Source organism: Mercenaria mercenaria, chromosome 6, assembly GCF_021730395.1.
Source record: "Mercenaria mercenaria strain notata chromosome 6, MADL_Memer_1, whole genome shotgun sequence".
Taxonomy (NCBI): Eukaryota; Metazoa; Mollusca; class Bivalvia; order Venerida; family Veneridae; genus Mercenaria; species Mercenaria mercenaria.
Window position 1 is genome coordinate 11086385 of NC_069366.1, and position 18192 is coordinate 11104576.

Below are 18192 nucleotides of genomic sequence, written 5' to 3' on the forward strand. Positions count from 1 at the left end.
TTCGGCTCACCCGATAACCTCCTCCACCTCGCCAGATAAACTTTCTCATCTACGGCACTAACCTATTATTCTCTATTTATTTCGGCCATTTTCTAACAGAAATTAGGCATTTTGATTTGTAATACCTATTATCCAGTTTCCGTTGATAGTTTGTTACTTATATACTAAAACTAAGCTCTAACATTGTTAAAATATCAGTATAAAATTGCGGTTCCTTGAATTAAATTTGATGTTGCCATGGAAACGCAGCCCGTGACCTATATATCTAAATGTAAAATTCAAAAGGGTTGACACTGGTCAATTTAAGGAACACAGCTTCGGCTTTTAATTTGCATTTCAAAAGTATCCATGAGAAAAATAGCATCATAAAGAACGATTTTTCCATAAAAATGTCAGACTAGTGGTACTGCTGCAAGTATTTAAATCTGTGAAATTTGTTTAGATAAATGTAAACATCACAAAAATATTACCTATGTTAAAAACAAGATGTTTAAAAGCTAAAGTTTTAAGAAAGCTAATTTTATTCAATATCTTTCATAAGAAATTATGATAAAAAGCAAGATATAAGCTATTTTAAATATCACTGTTGCCATGGTTACTTTAAACTTTCCGAAAAATAGGGTAACATTTAAAGTGCTTGGTATTTTGCTAATTATATTACCCCAAAATTCAATGTTGGTTTTAAACAGAATAGCACTGAAGTCGTCGAAAAACCTGTTTTTATACATAGTTTTTGAAAAATTGAGAGAAAATGTGATACCATGGAAACACGAGCCCCACGACATATACTGTTTAAGTTTATATTAGAATGCTACCGCGCAGACTATTAAAAATATCAATTATGCAGACTTCTACGGGTAACAATGAAACCAAATTACACTGAAAAGTGTTAAATATCCTTATTTTCCTTCTTCTTTCCATATAAAATACCTTTGGCGGGTCATGTACTTCAAACCTGGATAAAAATTGTATTTGGAGGGGCAGAGATAAACGGAATTGAGATTGTAGCAGTTAAATAATTAAATCACACGAAATACAAAATATTGCTAAGGTTCAGGTAATTTGAATTTACCCTGGTAACAATATATCCTACCTCCTTAAGAAAAAGAAGCATAATATAACGTTTCTGAACTAAACAAAAACTATTGAATAAGGAAGCTGGACAAAATTTAATGCATAGAAATAACAAAAACAATATTTGGTATTCATATATAATGGATTGATTTTAATGCTGTTTACTATGAGTACCACAGTTGATAATATGAGCACATCAAACAATGTTTACAAACGTTATTACATATCTATTTCCTGTACAAACAGAAATTAAGTGAACATTGCATTCATAAGACATTAATTAATGATTAAATGGAGACTAAATCCGAGACCTAATCTAATCTGAAACTATTTTCAGTGTGGAGGTCACCATGACTGTCAACTTTGAACTATTGACCCCACGGGTCATCTATGAAAACAAGTTATCATCGTAAAAAGTTTGACGACTATACACCAAAACATTTGTCATGTATAGAGCGGAAACCGTTTCAAGTCTCAAGGTGACATTGACCTTTGATTTTTATATATTGACCAATAGGGAGCTCATTTAAATACTATAAAGTTTGACCACTGTTAGCCAAAGTATTGTCAAGTTATTAATCAGGAATAAAATGGCCTACCAACCTACCGATCGCCTGAGATAAAGAAAATTTAATCGCATTTGTTTTTCAAACGGGTTGGGACATTAAGAAGAGAACTATTACCAGGAAAAACAACGTAAAATAATTTTGACCTTCCAAAGCAATAACAAGCAATAAGTACCCACGTCGCTTTTGGCTAAATACATTTAGCCATAAAATTGAATTAGAGCAGTATAAAAGCTATTTCAGTCTACTATCAGTCAAAGAAGCATAGATAAAAACACAAAATGAACTAATATCAAGGTCATGCGAATGTATTTATGAATGTTAATACAATATGCACTCCTCACATCACTAGCATCGGCTTGTAAAAGCTAAACTATTAGAAAACACATGGAAAGGACTCCATGATTCAAAAAGACCTGGTCGTATACATGTATATACACCGAGTGAAAGGACTGTGTCACACGGCCTGAACGATTCTGCTTTATGCATCTTTTTGCATACTGAGATAGTTTCTTTAGCAAAATTTGTAGACTAAATTAGCAGATGTTGGAAAATATTTATGTACTTTATGTACACTTTTCACTATAGTTTCTGATTCTAATGCTCAATTCAAGTTTCACCCTTACAAATCATTAATTGTTTCTTATATTTTTCTCAGTATGTTCAAACATCTATAACAATGTTTTGTTTGTCGATTACTAAAATGTTTCGTAAGTAAAAGTTATTTGACCAAAAACTTCGAAAGATAGCATATTCGTGAAGACAGCCATATACAATCTGAAAACAAGAGGGCCATGAAGGCCCTGTATCGCTCACCTGACCTATTTGACCTAAAGATCATCAGGATTAACATTCTGACCAAGTTTCATAAAGATATGGACATAAATGTGACCTCAAAAGTGTTAAATAGCTATTCCTTTGATTTGACCCTGTGACCTAGTTTTTTTTAACCCACATGACCCAGATTCGAACTTAACCTAAAGATCACCAAGACTAACATTCTGACAAAGTTTCATGAAGATACATTCTTAAATGTGGCCTCTAGAGTGTTAACAAGCTTTTCCTTTGAATTGGTCTAGTGACCTAGTTTCTGACCCCACCTGACCCAGATTTGAACTTGAACTATAGACAATCAAGCTTAACATTTTGACCAAGTTTCATTAAGATACGGTCATAAATATTGCCTCTACAGTGTAAACTAGCTTTTCCTTTGATTTGACCCTGTGACCTAGCTTTTGACCCCACATGACTCAGATTCGAATTCGACTTTGTGCTCAGGTGAGCTAAAAATCAATCATAGGTTGAGACAAGATAAGATAACGATACTGAACAAATTAGGCCTGTGCTGTACATCTCATAATATGATGTTGATAATAAATCATACACAATTAAACACGAACACGCAAAAGTATGTAATGATAATGCAAATAAAACGCTCAAAAGAGTTTCTTATATTCTATACTCCTGTCTAATTAGTTTTAACAGCTGTACATAGCACAAAGTCTGTTTCACAACGTTCTTGAAGTTTAGCAAGCACTGTGTCCATCCTAACTGACAGGCATTTCTCACCATCCGGGGTCCCAGGATTTAAAGGTTCATTTGTTTTGAAATCTCCAGCGGTTACCATGGATATAGCAACAATTTCGTTTTTTACTAAGTCTCTCTTGCAAACAATTGATCCGCTATCCCCTGGTGTGGCGAATAGGTGTGTGTCATGATTAGATATATCACTAAGAGCTCCGCTCGAAATTTCATTTAAACTTCTAACGAATCCAGTTTCACCGTTGCGACTGTAATAGATATTTCCAGTCTCTGGTCTAGGTAGGATTGTTTGAATCTTGGAACAAACGGAATAATCGTCCATTTCCGTCGTGTATTCTTCGGAAGAATTAGCTCCGTTTGGGCTACTCGAAAAGCTGTTTGATTTAGTTCCACTGTTGTTTAGACTGGTGTGGATCACATCAGATATGTCTAGATCCTCTCTGTCCGTCTGAGCATCATCAAATGAAACTGATGGAAAATCTCCCTGTTGACTTGGCCCTGAATCATTACCGTTATTGGTCAATATGCTACGTATGTCTTCAGAGGGAACAGGTAATGGTTCTACAATAACAAGGTGTTCAACTGAAGTTTGTCCCTCTAAAATGTAACTGTTTGAAGCTATAATGCCTTTAGTACATCCAGTTGAAGCTCCATATTTAAACACAAAACTGCCAACTAGTTCGCTGGATGATTCATGAACTAATCTGGCGTTTTTGTTATTACCACAATCATCTTTAAAATGAAAGCTGCACATGTCTAGTTGTTTTGGCAATACCCTAACTGCAGCAAAGTCTGTAAAATGTAGTTCTTTTCCATTACCGTAAATTATCATTCGCGTACTACTCATCCCAAAAAGGCTATTCGATGTTTGTTTTTTAATATAAACTTCGTGCTCTTTTTTGCCGTGTGGATCGACAACATGTGCACAGGTCACGAAATAAATTACACCTTCGCTGCATTTTACGAAGCACCCCAAAGTCCCTTCACGCCATTGTGTATTATTGTCAGGAAAAGGACTTGACGTTTTATCGCCTTGCTCAACGAAACTTCTGGCAAATTTTTGGGGCTCTGTATTAACAGTTTTTATAATGTACGGGTGAGGAAATCGATGTTCCTTAATCAGTTGGTCGATACTGTCTTTCACCTCTTTGATTTTGGCTTCTTCAAGATTCATCTTTAAATGTATCTCTAGTTGTCCATATAATGTGCCCATACCGTAGATGCTGCCGGTGCTGTAAAATATTCAAACTATTAATTTACTTAGTAAAATTGATATTTATATTGACAATGTATTATATGTTTGACAGCCTATTTCTAAAAGTGCAAACAATGTGTTCTTTCATTAATCTCATATCTGAAATACAGGCCTTTCTTTGTCTTTGAAAGTATTTAAGAGACGGTTGGAAATTATAACATTAAAGTCATTTTGGTTACTTTTGTGCCATGTCTAACAATGCAGACATGACTTCAAGGCATCTTATTAGCAAAATACTATGCATTTCTCGACGATTCCCTTCTAAAATATATTTTCAATAAGCCATTGGCGTGTTTATTCGATAAATATGTAATACGAAGTAATAATTTACAAAATATGTAAAACCGGTTTATCAATAGTTTGACAGTGTCAACAGAAAATTATTCCACATGGTGGTTTATCTTAACAAGACCTATACCTCATAATCTCCATCCGCATTTTATCTGTTATATCTTCCAGCGTCAGTTCTCGCTGATCAGATTCAGCGATGTCAACGTTTACGGTAGTTTGTTTTAGGTAGCCTCTGATTTCAAAAATCATTTTTCTAATTACTGTTGTAAGTCGGTTCATTGCGGAAAGTTTCTTTTCTGCCGATGTCACCACTTGCAACATGTCTTTTTGAAGCTTATACACAATGAAATCAAAATTATAACGTTTCGTATATAAACTGTCACTGGTTTCCTCTTCCTTTGCCATCTTTTCAAGTTCTTGTGCGTTTTCTTCAAGTCGTTTTAAATGACGAATTGTGTCTGAAGAAATAGAGGTTTGTAGATCTGTTTCGAAATGTATTTCCTCCAAGAGTTCATGACATATGATATCGGGTAAATTGTGCTTTCCTGCCATAGGCGGAACAGCTGCACACAAAATCTGATGACACAGAGATTGGAGAATAACATCAAAATAAGAGACATGCTCCGAAACTGTTTTTGCGTCTACCAACGCTTTTCCGTTTCTTAGAAAACCTTGAATAGTTCCGACAACTGTCTGGCTCTCTAATATATTTATGTTTTCCAGGTCAGAACGAACATCTTTTCTGACAAATCTCTGTAGAAATATAAAGGTCTCATTAAATCCATCTATGATTTGACTCTCAATTGCACCAGAAATAGTTGATTGTAGATGTCCTTCTGGCGGTCCAATCAAAATTTCAGTCGGATACTTGCAATGCTCACTCACGTTCCTATGTAGGTTTGTCCGAAAATGGTCTAATTCTTCCTGTGGGAATTCATTGCTCGTTTCACAAACTATGAATACGATACATATACCTGAACATCTGTGAAGAAAACTTTTTAATAAGTAGCTGACTGCGATGTCAATGTCCTGAAAAGAAAATGCAGTTCAATAGAGCATTGTTGAGGTTTACGGCGCCATCTACACATCCTAAAATATGTTCTAGCACGGACGACTTGTTCAGTGATTGTGCCACTTGGAATAGAGGCTAACATTTTGTTATCAAGGTTAAAATATCTAACTAAATAATACAGGGTTTATTGTTTATTTTGGTTTAACGCCATTTTTCAACAGCATTTCAATTATGTAACGGTGGACAGTTAACCTTATTAGTGCTCCTCGATTCTGAACCAGTACAAACATGTTCTCCGCAAGTGACTGCCAACGAAATTCCAAAAAGGAAAAGTCGAAGTCCACGAAAGAATTCTTACTAGGTAAAGTTATGTCAAAATGCATCTACAAATTGGATGTACCATCCATGTTGTACCACAGAAAAGTTGTCTCAGTTTTTCCCTACTGCCAACAATAAAAAAGTGTCAAAATAAGCTATTTATAGTAACAAAAAAGGAAGTAATTAAAAAAAATATTTTAAGAGAACAAAGAGGTATTTTGACATATAAAATCAAGAGCACTGCAATGCAGAGCAATATACAATCAGCAAAGTCATATATGACCTTTGACCCCTAAGTGTGACCTTGACCTTGAGGCGAGTCATCCAAAACATGCGCTCTGCACGTCGCCTCTGTGTGGTGAACATTTGTGCCAAGTTTATTTGAAATCCTCCGAGCAGTTCAAGAGTTACAGAGCGAACACATAATACACTCATATGAGCTTTGACCCCTAAGTCTAAGTCTGACCTTGACCTTGAAATGAGACATCCAAAACATGCGCTCTGCATGTTGTCTTGGATTGGTGAACATTAGTGTAAAGTTTCTTTGAAATCATTCAAGGGGTTCAAGAGTTACAGAGCGGATACGACATTGCTAACCGACGTACGGATGGACAGGCGGACGGACAGACAAACTGGCACCGGTACCATAATATAATACGTCCATTCGGACGTATAAAACAATAAAAACTTTAGTCAGAATTCGAACTTCCTTCTACTCTCTTTTCACTTAATTTATGTATGAATGGGATAAACTTCATGGTAAATCATGCTCTGAAACTGTAGTTATGTGTAGTTGTATCATAGATCGGTGTTTTTTCTTTACAAATTTGGTGTAGGTAAATCGTATACACTGAGCGCAAGGTGCGGTAACTAAAAGTGTGCAGGTATTAAATACCCGCACGCTAGTTACAAAAAGTGTGCAGGTACTAAATACTCGCACGCTAGTTACCGCACTGTTGGATAGGAAAGTATGCCAGCGTGTATGGGCGTGTTTCTAACAGCTGATTATTTATTTATTTTCTGCGCTCGCATTGGTTTATTTTACACGACCTCTACACATTTGTAAAGCAAGGATTTTAAGTACTCACTGAGCTGCTGTATATGACAATGTGGAACTCCTACTGAACAACTATATCTGGATGGCTATGATACAAAACAGAAAGAACATTAAAACTCTCGTAAATAGTGATAACGTTTTATGACATTACCTTCAGTCCGATCTCACTGACATCTTTAACTTTTGCATGACATATACATATATGAATTCCGCCTGTGGCTGAAGCAGGCAGCTCCGTGGCTTTTTGGAGGGCCTCAACTGACACAATGTACTGCTCGGGAGCCATATATTCCTTTCCTATAACAGTCACCTGTGGGAAGTATCCAAGGGAACGATTGATGTCATCTAGCTTAGACATCAAACTCTTATCATGAAATCTGGCTGGAAGTGCTCCTAGAAAATTAAGTAAATATGACGTTAGTTTTCCATCAGTTTTCTTGAATTAGCTTCAAGTAAATTTTCGTTTTTTTCCAATACTGATTAACTAAATACAAACAACAATAACACTATCAGAATATTGCTCCATAGCTTTTTTCCAAAAAGAAGTGTGAAGAATATGAAGGTATCAAAGAGAGACCGAAAGAAAAACATAAGAATATACTTTCAAGACATAAAATATCACTGTCTTCAGCAACTGTAAATACACTTCAAAAATCAAATAATGATAAAAGTCCATAAGGGATGTGGAACATCGCTAAGGTTTAACTATTGTGTGACTCCCTTACTGTATGTTTTTTTTTTCAGAAATACAGCAAATATTAAATAAGTCATTTTAAGCCGCTAAAATGGCATGTCCTGAGAGGCATATATAAACTATATATAAACTATTCAAAGTTTGAATCAAATCCATCTATTAACAATAGAGATATGGTGAAAAGGCATCAAAATTAAACTGAATACGGGGGCGATCATATGGAAGAATTATTTCAAGTTTTAATCAAATTCATAAGGTACGAACAATAAAGATAAAGCGGAAGTACAACAAAAATAATCTGAAATTCTTAGAAAGGGATATAATTCATCGAATATTATGGCAAGCGTTACGCCCATTGTGTCATATGATGTGTGTGAACATGCGGAATAACTATTCTAAGTTTGATTGAGATCCGTTTAGTAATATCAGACAGAGAGTGAAAGTGTATCAAATCATAAACCAGAAGCGGGAAATTCATAAAATATTGGTATTAACGTTATGCTCCTGGTGTCAAATAACATGGGTGGTGATATGGAACAACTGCTTTAACTTTGCATCAAATCCTTCTGTAATAATAGAGATGTAGCGGAAATGCATCAAGACTACCCTTAGGCTAATACTCTAAGTAAAAAGTTATGAATAATTAGTGCCAAAAGTATGGACCTTGAGTCATATGATGTGGTTGATAATGTGGAACAACTACTAGTATTTTAAGTCTGGGTAATAACTGACACAGAATTAAACTGACCAAACATTCTTAAACATCATAAAATATCGATGCGAAAGTTATGATCCTTGTGCCAAATGATGTACGTGATGATTAAGAATAAGTATCTAAAATTAGAAAGCAAAAAATTCGTCAGATTGCCTTCCGGGTATAAGCGGTTTGATTGTCGTCTGCATCCTATGGCCTTAGGCAACGTTATCGGCATAGTTGACACGTTTTCGGAATTCAGGAAATGATAAAACAGTCCGCTTTATCGATTTCTACTAGCCGACCGCGGGTTACTCTCTCACTTGCCATAATTATGTACGCATTTGTTAAATAAAATAATCGCCAGTTGCAAGCACCAAAATAAGTTTTTCCCTTTGATAAGAAAATAAAAATATTTTTTTTCTCTGGAATGCAATAAAATTATTTGAGTCGGGGCAATTTTTTCGGGTCGGTCGGTAAAGGTCAAACAAACTTAATTTTATTTTAAGCCCCATCAAGTGAATACAGATAAAATGCATGCGTCAAAATTTTAACCAAGGTTTTGAAGCGGAAAGGCGTCGACGCGGACGTCGGCTCTGGGTCGAGTAGGATAGCTCTCGATATATTACGTATAGTCAAACTAAAAACATTTTAACTAACCAGTAAGCACTCAGAATCACTTGTGTGCCTGTAATCTTTAAACACAGTATCTGTTATGTTTTGATAATGAACCCATTTACAACTGCACGATTATGAAATACTTCCCAAAGAGGTAATTAATAAATAAACTTAGTTCAAGGTTTAATAAATTTACTAATGAAAACATGGAAGCGATAAAAAAATATCGACAATTCATAATGTTTCTTATCTGAAACAAGATTTTGTTGTAAAATAGAAAATGGATAAAACTGGTGATAAACTGGTAAAATCAAACAATATAATCTTATTCAGTAACAGCATGTTTTCTTCTGAATATTAGATAAAATTTGCATAACAGAAACCGAACGCATAAAAATCACTTTTATATTAATACTTTATACTGCATGAATATACCTGCACAAAAACGACTGTCCAATGGGTTCCGAAAATGTTCTTGAAATGTATCAATCTTTTAAACGACTGCGAAAATGGTATGAATGTTATATTACTAGGTCGACAAATGACGTAAACACTGTTCTGTTACAAAAGAAAAATAGTTCAAACACACATTATAAGTAAAAATCACTTACTCATTATTTTGTTAAAGCGTACATGTAGATCTAAATACCGGTTCCTAAAGTAATGTACCCGTGGATATATCTCCCATGTGGGAAATACCCGTGAGTACTCTTCAACATCCATCTGAATCTGAAACATATTCAAAATCAGTATCAAGTCTTAGATATCTCAATATATAACCGCCATAATCCCTTGTTATATAGGTTACTGCACAGGTCTCATGTTCACAAAACATGTTCCGATCTCATTCTGTATTCAACAGCAAATTTTACTAGAACTGATCTTTGCGGACAATCATTTCAAAATTGTCCCTTGAAAATAGTCATTAACATTGAATTCTAATGGTAAAGAACTGAAATATATGAGAAAACGAGATCTGACTCGAATATTTAATATAATGATCTTAGATTACCATCACTGCTAAGTACTTTTAAATGCGATCCATTATCTAAACGGCGTCAAACTGTTTTTAGTGTAGCACACACGTCATAGATTAAATTTTCTTTACTAAATTCAAAAGATTGAGTTTTCGACAGGACCATGTTGTTAGTTAGAGAACAGCCTTAGAATGTCCGATAGACAAGAAAAATCTTTTAGAATGTCCGTTAGACTGGAAAAAATCTCTTAGACTGGAAAAATGTCTAAGAATGTCCATTGGAAAAGAAAAATGTCTTAGAATGTTCATAAGACAAGAACGATCTCTAAAGCTGGAAAAATCCTTTAGAATGTTTATTTAACTGGAAAAGTCTCTCAGAATGTCCATTAGACTGGAAAGTGACTTAAGATGTCCATTAAACTGGAAAAATCTCTGAGAATGTCCATTAGCCTGGAAAATTCTCGGCTTGTTGCTCAAACTCCATTTACATATGTTACGTAATCTATATACACATTGACTATTAGCTTACTTACGTCAGTTTAAACTGTAATCAAATGACACGTTCTTCGTTACTTGCTCTACAAACAAAAAGATACAAGTCAAATGGTTTATCGCGGCCAGAAATTTGTACAAACCGGACAGAAGTTGCGAAATTGTCATTTGTGCAGGAAAGAAGCGTTTACCATAATGTCCAGTACTGGACAGGTATAGTGACCACGGACACAGCCAATTTTCTCAAAGGGAGTCTTTCCTTCTTGTCTTCTTTCCTTTTTTAAAGATTTTCCAGAGGGGGTCCGGTCCCCCCTCCCCACCCCCCCCCCCCACATCTGGATCCGCGCATGGTGACATATCATGCTTTCTGTTTATGCAGGTAAACTTGTGTTTGGTTAAATTTCAACAGAGCACAATTGTCTGAACAGTGTACAAACTCATTACTGTTTTTTTTTCAGGCAAAGGTGGAAAAAAAGTGGTAGACAATGAAAGCAGTAACATTTTTATTAAAAAAAAAAAATAAACAATGAGACAAACATTTCCAACATCTTTGGACGGTTCAAAAATCCCATGTTAAATATACGATAAAGCCCGAAACGCGTGAAAATGTTCCGAATGTAAATCGGGTGAAGTAAGCGCTCTATGTATAGAGTTAGATTATGCGTCTAGATTGATTAAACTATTTACTTATTACTTGAGGATGAAAAAAAAACGTGTTTTTTAAATGTTGCTCTTAAACAAGGGTGGCGGTTGAACTACTAAAAGTACAACAACAGTTAATTCACAGCAAATCGTACGGTATGTTTTATAATCAGTAGAAGCTAGTCGTATTTACGCTTATGAGACCTGTTTCACCCACAAGTAAAGAATTCACAGGTCCATCATGAAATATTTTCCCCCAGCGCGCATCGGCCGCGATCAACTAGCATCCGGTCTGATTCACTGTTCAATCAATGTTCAGTGACAACAACAACAAACAAGAGCTGTCGGAGGACAGCAACGCTCGACCATTCAACAGTCTTGTTAATGACTGAATACAAAAGTCGAAAAAGGGGCATAATTTTGTGACAATGCGGAACAGGGATATGGAACCTGCACAGTGCTTATCAGCTCATGCCAGAGGACAAGTGTGTGAGGTTTCAATCCATTCCCATTAGTGGGTACTTAGATACCAGCTTACATAAAAAAACTTAACCAATAACTGCTAAGTTGAAAAAGGAGCATAATTTTGTAAAAATGCAAAGTAGAGTTATTGAACCTTTGCATTGCACGTCATATCAAAACTATGAACAAGCGTGTAAAGTTTCAATCCATTCCTATTATTGGGTACTGTGATACCAGCTTAAGTACAAAAACTTCTAAGTGGAAAAAGGGGCATAATTTTGAAAAAATGCAAAGGAAAGTTATGGGACCTGCTCAGTGCATGTCAGATCATGACAGTGAACAAGTGTGTGAAATTTCAATCCATTCCCATCAGTGGTATTTAGATACCAGCTTACATACAAAACCTTAACCAAAACTTTTTAAGTCGAAAAGGGGCATAATTTTGTAAGATTTGCCAAGATGACCCTAGGTCGCTCACCTGATAAACACACCAGAACAGTGTAAACATGTTTGACCTAGAGATTTCATTAAAACAAATACTCTAGCCAATTTTCATTAGGATTGGACCAAAAATGTAGTTTCTTGAATTTAAACATGTATTTTCTTTGATACGACTTAGTGTCCTAGTTTTTGATCCCAGAGGACCCATATTCAAACTTGACCTAGATTTCATCAAGGCTATCATTTTGACCAAATTTCATGAAGATCAATTGAAAAATACAGCCTTTATCGCATACACAATTTTTTCTTCGATTTGACCTAGTGACCTACTTCTTTATTCCAGATGACCTATATTCTAACTCGACCTAGATTTGATCAAGGCAATCATTCTGACCAAATTTCATGAAGATCAATTGAAAAATACAGCCTCTAACGCATACACAAGTTTCTTTTCTTTGATTTGACCTAGTGACCTACTTCTTTAACCTATATGACCCATATTCTAACTCGACCTAGATTTCATTAAAGCAATCATTCTGACAAAATGTTATGAAGATCAATTGAAAAATACAGCTTCTATCACATACAAAATGTTTTTCTTTGATTTGACCTAGTGACCTAGTTTTAGACCCCAGATAACCCATGTTCTAATTCGACCTAGATTTCATCAAGGCAATTATTTTGACAGAGATCAGTTGAAAAATACAGCCTCTATTTCATACACAAGGTTTTTCCTTGATTTGATCTAGTGACCTAGTTTTTGACCAAAGATGACCCATTTTCAATCCTGGCCTAGATTTGATCAAGGTTATTATTCTGACCAAATTTCATGAAGATCAGTAGGAAAATACAGCCTCTATCGCATACACAAGGTTTTCCTTTGGTTTGACCTAGTGACCTAGTTTTAGATCCCAGATAACCCATTTTCGATCTTATCCTAGATTTTATCAGGTTATCATTCTGACCAAAAATCATGAAGATCAGTTGAAAAATACAGCCTTTATCGCATACACAAGTTTTTTTTATCTGACCTAGTGACCTAGTTTTTGATCCCAGATGATCCATTTTCAAATTTTACCTAGATTTCATCAAGGTTATCATTCTGACAAAATTTCATGAAGATCAATTGAAAAATGCAGCCTCTATCGCATACACAAGGTTTTTCTTTGATCTGACCTAGTGACCTAGTTTTTGATCCCAGATGATCCATTTTCAAATTTGGTCTAGATTTCATCAAGGTTATCATTCTGACAAAATTTCATGAAGATCAACTGAAAAATACAGCCTCTATCGCATACATAAGCTAAATGTTGACAGACAGACAGACAGACAACGGACATCGAGCGATCACAATAACTCACCTCAGGAGCATGGCTCAGGTGAGCTAAAAAGCAAAATAGAGTTATGGAACCTGTGCAATGTAAGTCAGTTTATCACAGTGAATAAGTGTGTGAAGTTTCAATCCATTCCCACATACATGCTTACATACAAAAGCTTAACCAAATCGGGACGCGGACGCCGACGCGGACGCCGACGCACGGGCGAGTCCAATAGCTCTACTATTCTATGAATAGTCGAGCTAAAAAGAAACTCGTTCACTATCCGATATTTCCTGTTCCATTAACAATAACAACAGATTCATGTTGAGGTTATAAGTATATAGCAAAATAAGTTATATAGCCTTTAAGGGGACGCATACTTTGAAATTAGAAAAAAGTGGGTGGGGTATGATAAAATTTACCTGCAAAAAAGTACAAGGTTTTGGTACATGAAATGGATACTGTTTCAACTGTTATAAGTACATAAAGGATTGCTCACTAAAATAAAAATGAGAAAACTGAAACAAGAAAGTTATTGTTGAATTACATAAGACTTATTGTGTACATTCAAAGTCAACAATTAAGACTTTTTGGTGCGAAAATAATAGTGCTTCACTTTGTCCAAACATTTATCAATGTCCTACAGATTCTAATTTAAAGAAAGAATGTGAAATATGGTCACTGTCTTGCTTTTCATTTCGCATATGTAAGCTAAAACACATTATTTAGTTTGTTTACAAAGTAGTGCATAAGAAAAGATACGGTGGTCAAGGAATGCCACATTCCAAAACTAAAAGAGTATATTCCCCTTAATACATTAAACATTTATGGTTACAGAAGTCTAGGGGCTTACAATAAGGGCCTAGAAATGTTGCCATTATTAATTTTTAACTTGGTATTCATGAACTACAATGCACTTAAATATCAAAACACATTCAACAAACTTTTGAAAATGTATTGTCTTAAAAATCCCTAAAATAAGGTATGAAATTTGGTTGAGAGGTCCAATCAATGTGTATATGTGCAAAAGTAACATTCTAATCTTGTTCACAAAAGTTACTAATACACAGCAGGCATGTCAAAGATCAAAACTGGACGAATATACAGTTATCCTCACTTTAATGTCATTTATAATTTGTCCTTGAATTCTCCACCATACTTTTCATAACTCTGTTTGCACGAGTTGCACGAGAATGCTGTCATTCACGTAAAAAATGGGGTCAAATAAGTTGTAAAAGCAATATCATCTAAACGTAATTAATGGATTATGCAGTTCAAGATAAACTTTATCTCATAACGTAACGAACATGTATAATGTTGTAACAACAACTTTACTTACACTGATTTAAGTAGCAGTCGGTTTATAAGTGACTTTATTGATTCATTTTGTGTTTTGTTATTGTTGTCAAAAAGTATAACGGAAGTGCCTCACAACTGAAGCGGAAACCAGTTTGATGCGCAAAGTAGTCCAATGTAAGTAATATTTTTTGACAAATGTCCACAGAAATTAATAATTTTCTAATATTAAAGACGAATATCTGAATAGGATTCATTATTTGATAAGAAATTATAATCATCGACATGTTTTTTTAAAAATCGTATACGTGCTGACACCTAAGTTGTCTCCCGTTGTTTATTAGAGTTACCTTTCGTCCGGCGCAGTAATACATTTGCTGTGAATCGCCGAGAAGTCGTGGGAAAATTAAAAACCATGTAAATAAACTGAAATTAACCACCTTTTCAAGATGAATTTCAAGTGATCGCCATTATGCATTTAACCCGCCTGACCAGTGTAGCATCTTAGATATCTGTTCTAAGGTATTCATTGTGTAGAATGTCATGTTATGCCCTTGCAATGCTAATCCCACTCTGATTTTTTTGTTTACATTTTTATCAATGAGAAATATGGCGTCCATCCCGACCTGAAATGACGTGGCGTTAAATTTTTACATGTTTAAGCAAACCTGGTGTGTTAGAAAGAAAATCTCATTCCTTCAACATTATTTGGAACACTGTTATTGTAAAAAACCTGTTTTTTCCTTATACAAAAGCTTAATATTTTGTGTTGAATGTACTTTCACAAAGACCTCTGTTTTCCTATTAGATTCATAGTACCACATCCTTATCCACAAATTACTGAATATTACAGGTGTCCATCAGTATTATATCAGTTTAGGAATATGTTTTTTATTTTCCCACCATCGATTTCTTGAATATGCACCCCTTCCGCATTTCTGTATGAACTGTGAATGTAGCAATATGCGTCCCCTTAATATAGGTCGCCATGTTTAATCATTTCTAATACGATTAAAAATATATAAAATACAATAAATATTCACTAAAATGAAATATTGGAATGAGCCTTACTATTGTACTATTATACATATGATATGACATTGAGAAAGTGCAGCATAAAAAGCAGAAATTTCTTTACAATTACAATAACTCGTATATAATTAACTTACCTAGTAGCCCAAACTGACGCAAATAACTAAAAATAACTCCTTTCTAATAGAATACATGTACTTGGGATCCCAGTTAAAATCACGTGTGTAACATTTTCCCGATACTACTATACGGGAGGTCGATGTAGGAAAGATACAACTATATTCTGATTACCGCGGTCGCAGTTTATGTATGGTTTCCTAATGAGTTCAGTGACCTTACTTAAAACATTATCGCATAGTGCGGCAATTTTCCTTTGATCTTTGCAGCATGTTATACATAGTAACACACATTATTACTACAAAACTGTGCTGATATCTTACAAAACTGTTGCAATATATATCAACACGCACATCTCTATGGAGTTTCATAAGAAAAAAAGTGTTCCGATATATATCAGCACAGTAAAACTGTTCCGATATATATCGGAACACTTTTTTTCTATTGAGGTCCTATCAAGGGAGTATAATTTTTTCCTTTCAAAGAAAAGATGATTTTAGCTCCAATTTACAGTTCACAGAGAAAGAATTGTCACAAACACCTACATTTATAAAGTAAAAGAATAAATAAACTAGAATAGTTCAAAAACTTGATAGTTATTGCCAAATTCAGAAATACATGAAATATATGAAATTCTGAGATTTCTCAAATGTTTCTTTTTCTTTGATTTTTTTTTTTTACAAACAAAACAACAAGTTTTACAATATGTCTGGCCAATGAAATGCAAAGATTTAAAACCAATGCAGAAATTTGTTGGGTACTTTTATCTGGGGAACACATTTTCTAAAACAGAAGTTTTAGTGTTTCAGTCAGCGAGGCACAGAAAGGGAATCAAAATAGTAAAAATAATAATAAACAAATTTAAATGAAAATAATATATAAATTTTAATGATAAACTATGCGATAAAACAGTTATAATATGTAATGCTCGTGTGTTACCAGGATATATCAGAGCTAGGGGTACATCTCGGTATTTTTCTCTTCACATATCTGTCTCGGCCTACCGGCCTCGACGATATGTGCAGAGAAAAATACCCTCGATGTACCCCTAGCTCTGATATATCCTGGTAACACACTCTCACACATGCTATAACTATTACTTATCGCATAGTGCGGCAGTTTTCCTTTGATCTTTGCAGTATGTTAAACATGGTAACACACATTAATACTACAAAATCTGTGCTGATATTTTACAAAACTGTTACGATATATATCAACACAGAAATCTCTATAGAGTTTCATTAGAAAAAAACTGTTGCAATATATATCAGCACAGTAAAACTGTTCCGATATATAATTTTTTCCTTTCAAAGAAAAGATGATTTTAGCTCCAATTTACAGTTCACAGAGAAAGAATTATCACAAACACCTACATTTATAAAGTAAAAGAATAAATAAACTAAAATATTTCAAAAACTCGATAGTTTTCGCCAAATTCAGAAATACATGAAATATATGAAATTCTGAGATTTCTCAATTTGATTTTTTTTTGCAAACAAAACAACAAGTTTTACAATATGTTTGGCCAATGAATTACAATATGTTTGGCCAATGAAATGCAAAGATTAAAACCAATGCAGAAATCTGTTGGATACTTTTATCTGGGGAACACATTTTCTAAAACAGAAGTTTTAGTGTTTCAGCGAGGCGCAGAAAGGGAATCAAAAGAGTAAAAATAATAATAAACAAATTTAAATGAAAATAATATATAAATTTTAATAATAAAACTATTTGATAAAACAGTTATAATATGTAATGCTCGTGTGTTACGAGGATATACCAGAGCTAGGGGTACATCTCGGTATTTTTCTCTGCACATATCTGTCTCGGCCTACCGGCCTCGACGATATGTGCAGAGAAAAATACGCTCGATGTACCCCTAGCTCTGATATATCCTGGCAACACACTCTCACACATACTATAACTATTACAAGTCGAAAGATTTCCTGCGGCCAGAAGTTATACAGACCAGAAATTGTTGACAGTAACTTATGGGTGAATAACGTACTTGTTTTTTTATTTATTATTATACCATTTCGCTTTAATGTAGGAAATATTACTCCATTCAACATGATTTCTAAGTAGATCTACGAACTATGTATTTCCTAATTCTGAAAGTTATTGTTTTGAGCAAAAATAACTATATTTCCCTTTCATGTATATCAACTTTTAGCTTAACTGGTCACATTCCTTGACTATTGAACTACTTTACTAGAGCTTTCACAAATGTGATTCATGATTTCACCTGGACTTATTTGACAACACAGGACCATAATTCAGGAAATTGAAGAGCA

General features: G+C 34.5%; 1 protein-coding gene across 2 annotated transcripts; it reads right to left on the bottom strand.

Annotated features, from left to right (window-relative positions):
* Positions 1-1204: 1204 nt before the first annotated feature.
* Positions 1205-15714, bottom strand: LOC123549665 (uncharacterized). Of its 2 annotated transcripts, XM_053545097.1 has the most exons (6): positions 15190-15713; positions 10631-10675; positions 9733-9850; positions 7267-7508; positions 4856-5757; positions 1205-4414 (listed from the first exon to the last, which is right to left on the bottom strand). In XM_053545097.1, the coding sequence occupies exons 3-6, from the start codon at positions 9842-9844 to the stop codon at positions 3109-3111; spliced, it is 2562 nt and encodes an 853-aa protein (XP_053401072.1). In that variant the 5' UTR covers positions 9845-9850; positions 10631-10675; positions 15190-15713; the 3' UTR covers positions 1205-3108. The 2 variants fall into 2 exon arrangements, with proteins under 2 accessions (XP_053401072.1, XP_053401073.1); XM_053545098.1 differs by lacking the exon at positions 10631-10675 and having other exon boundaries at positions 15190-15714.
* Positions 15715-18192: the final 2478 nt, after the last annotated feature.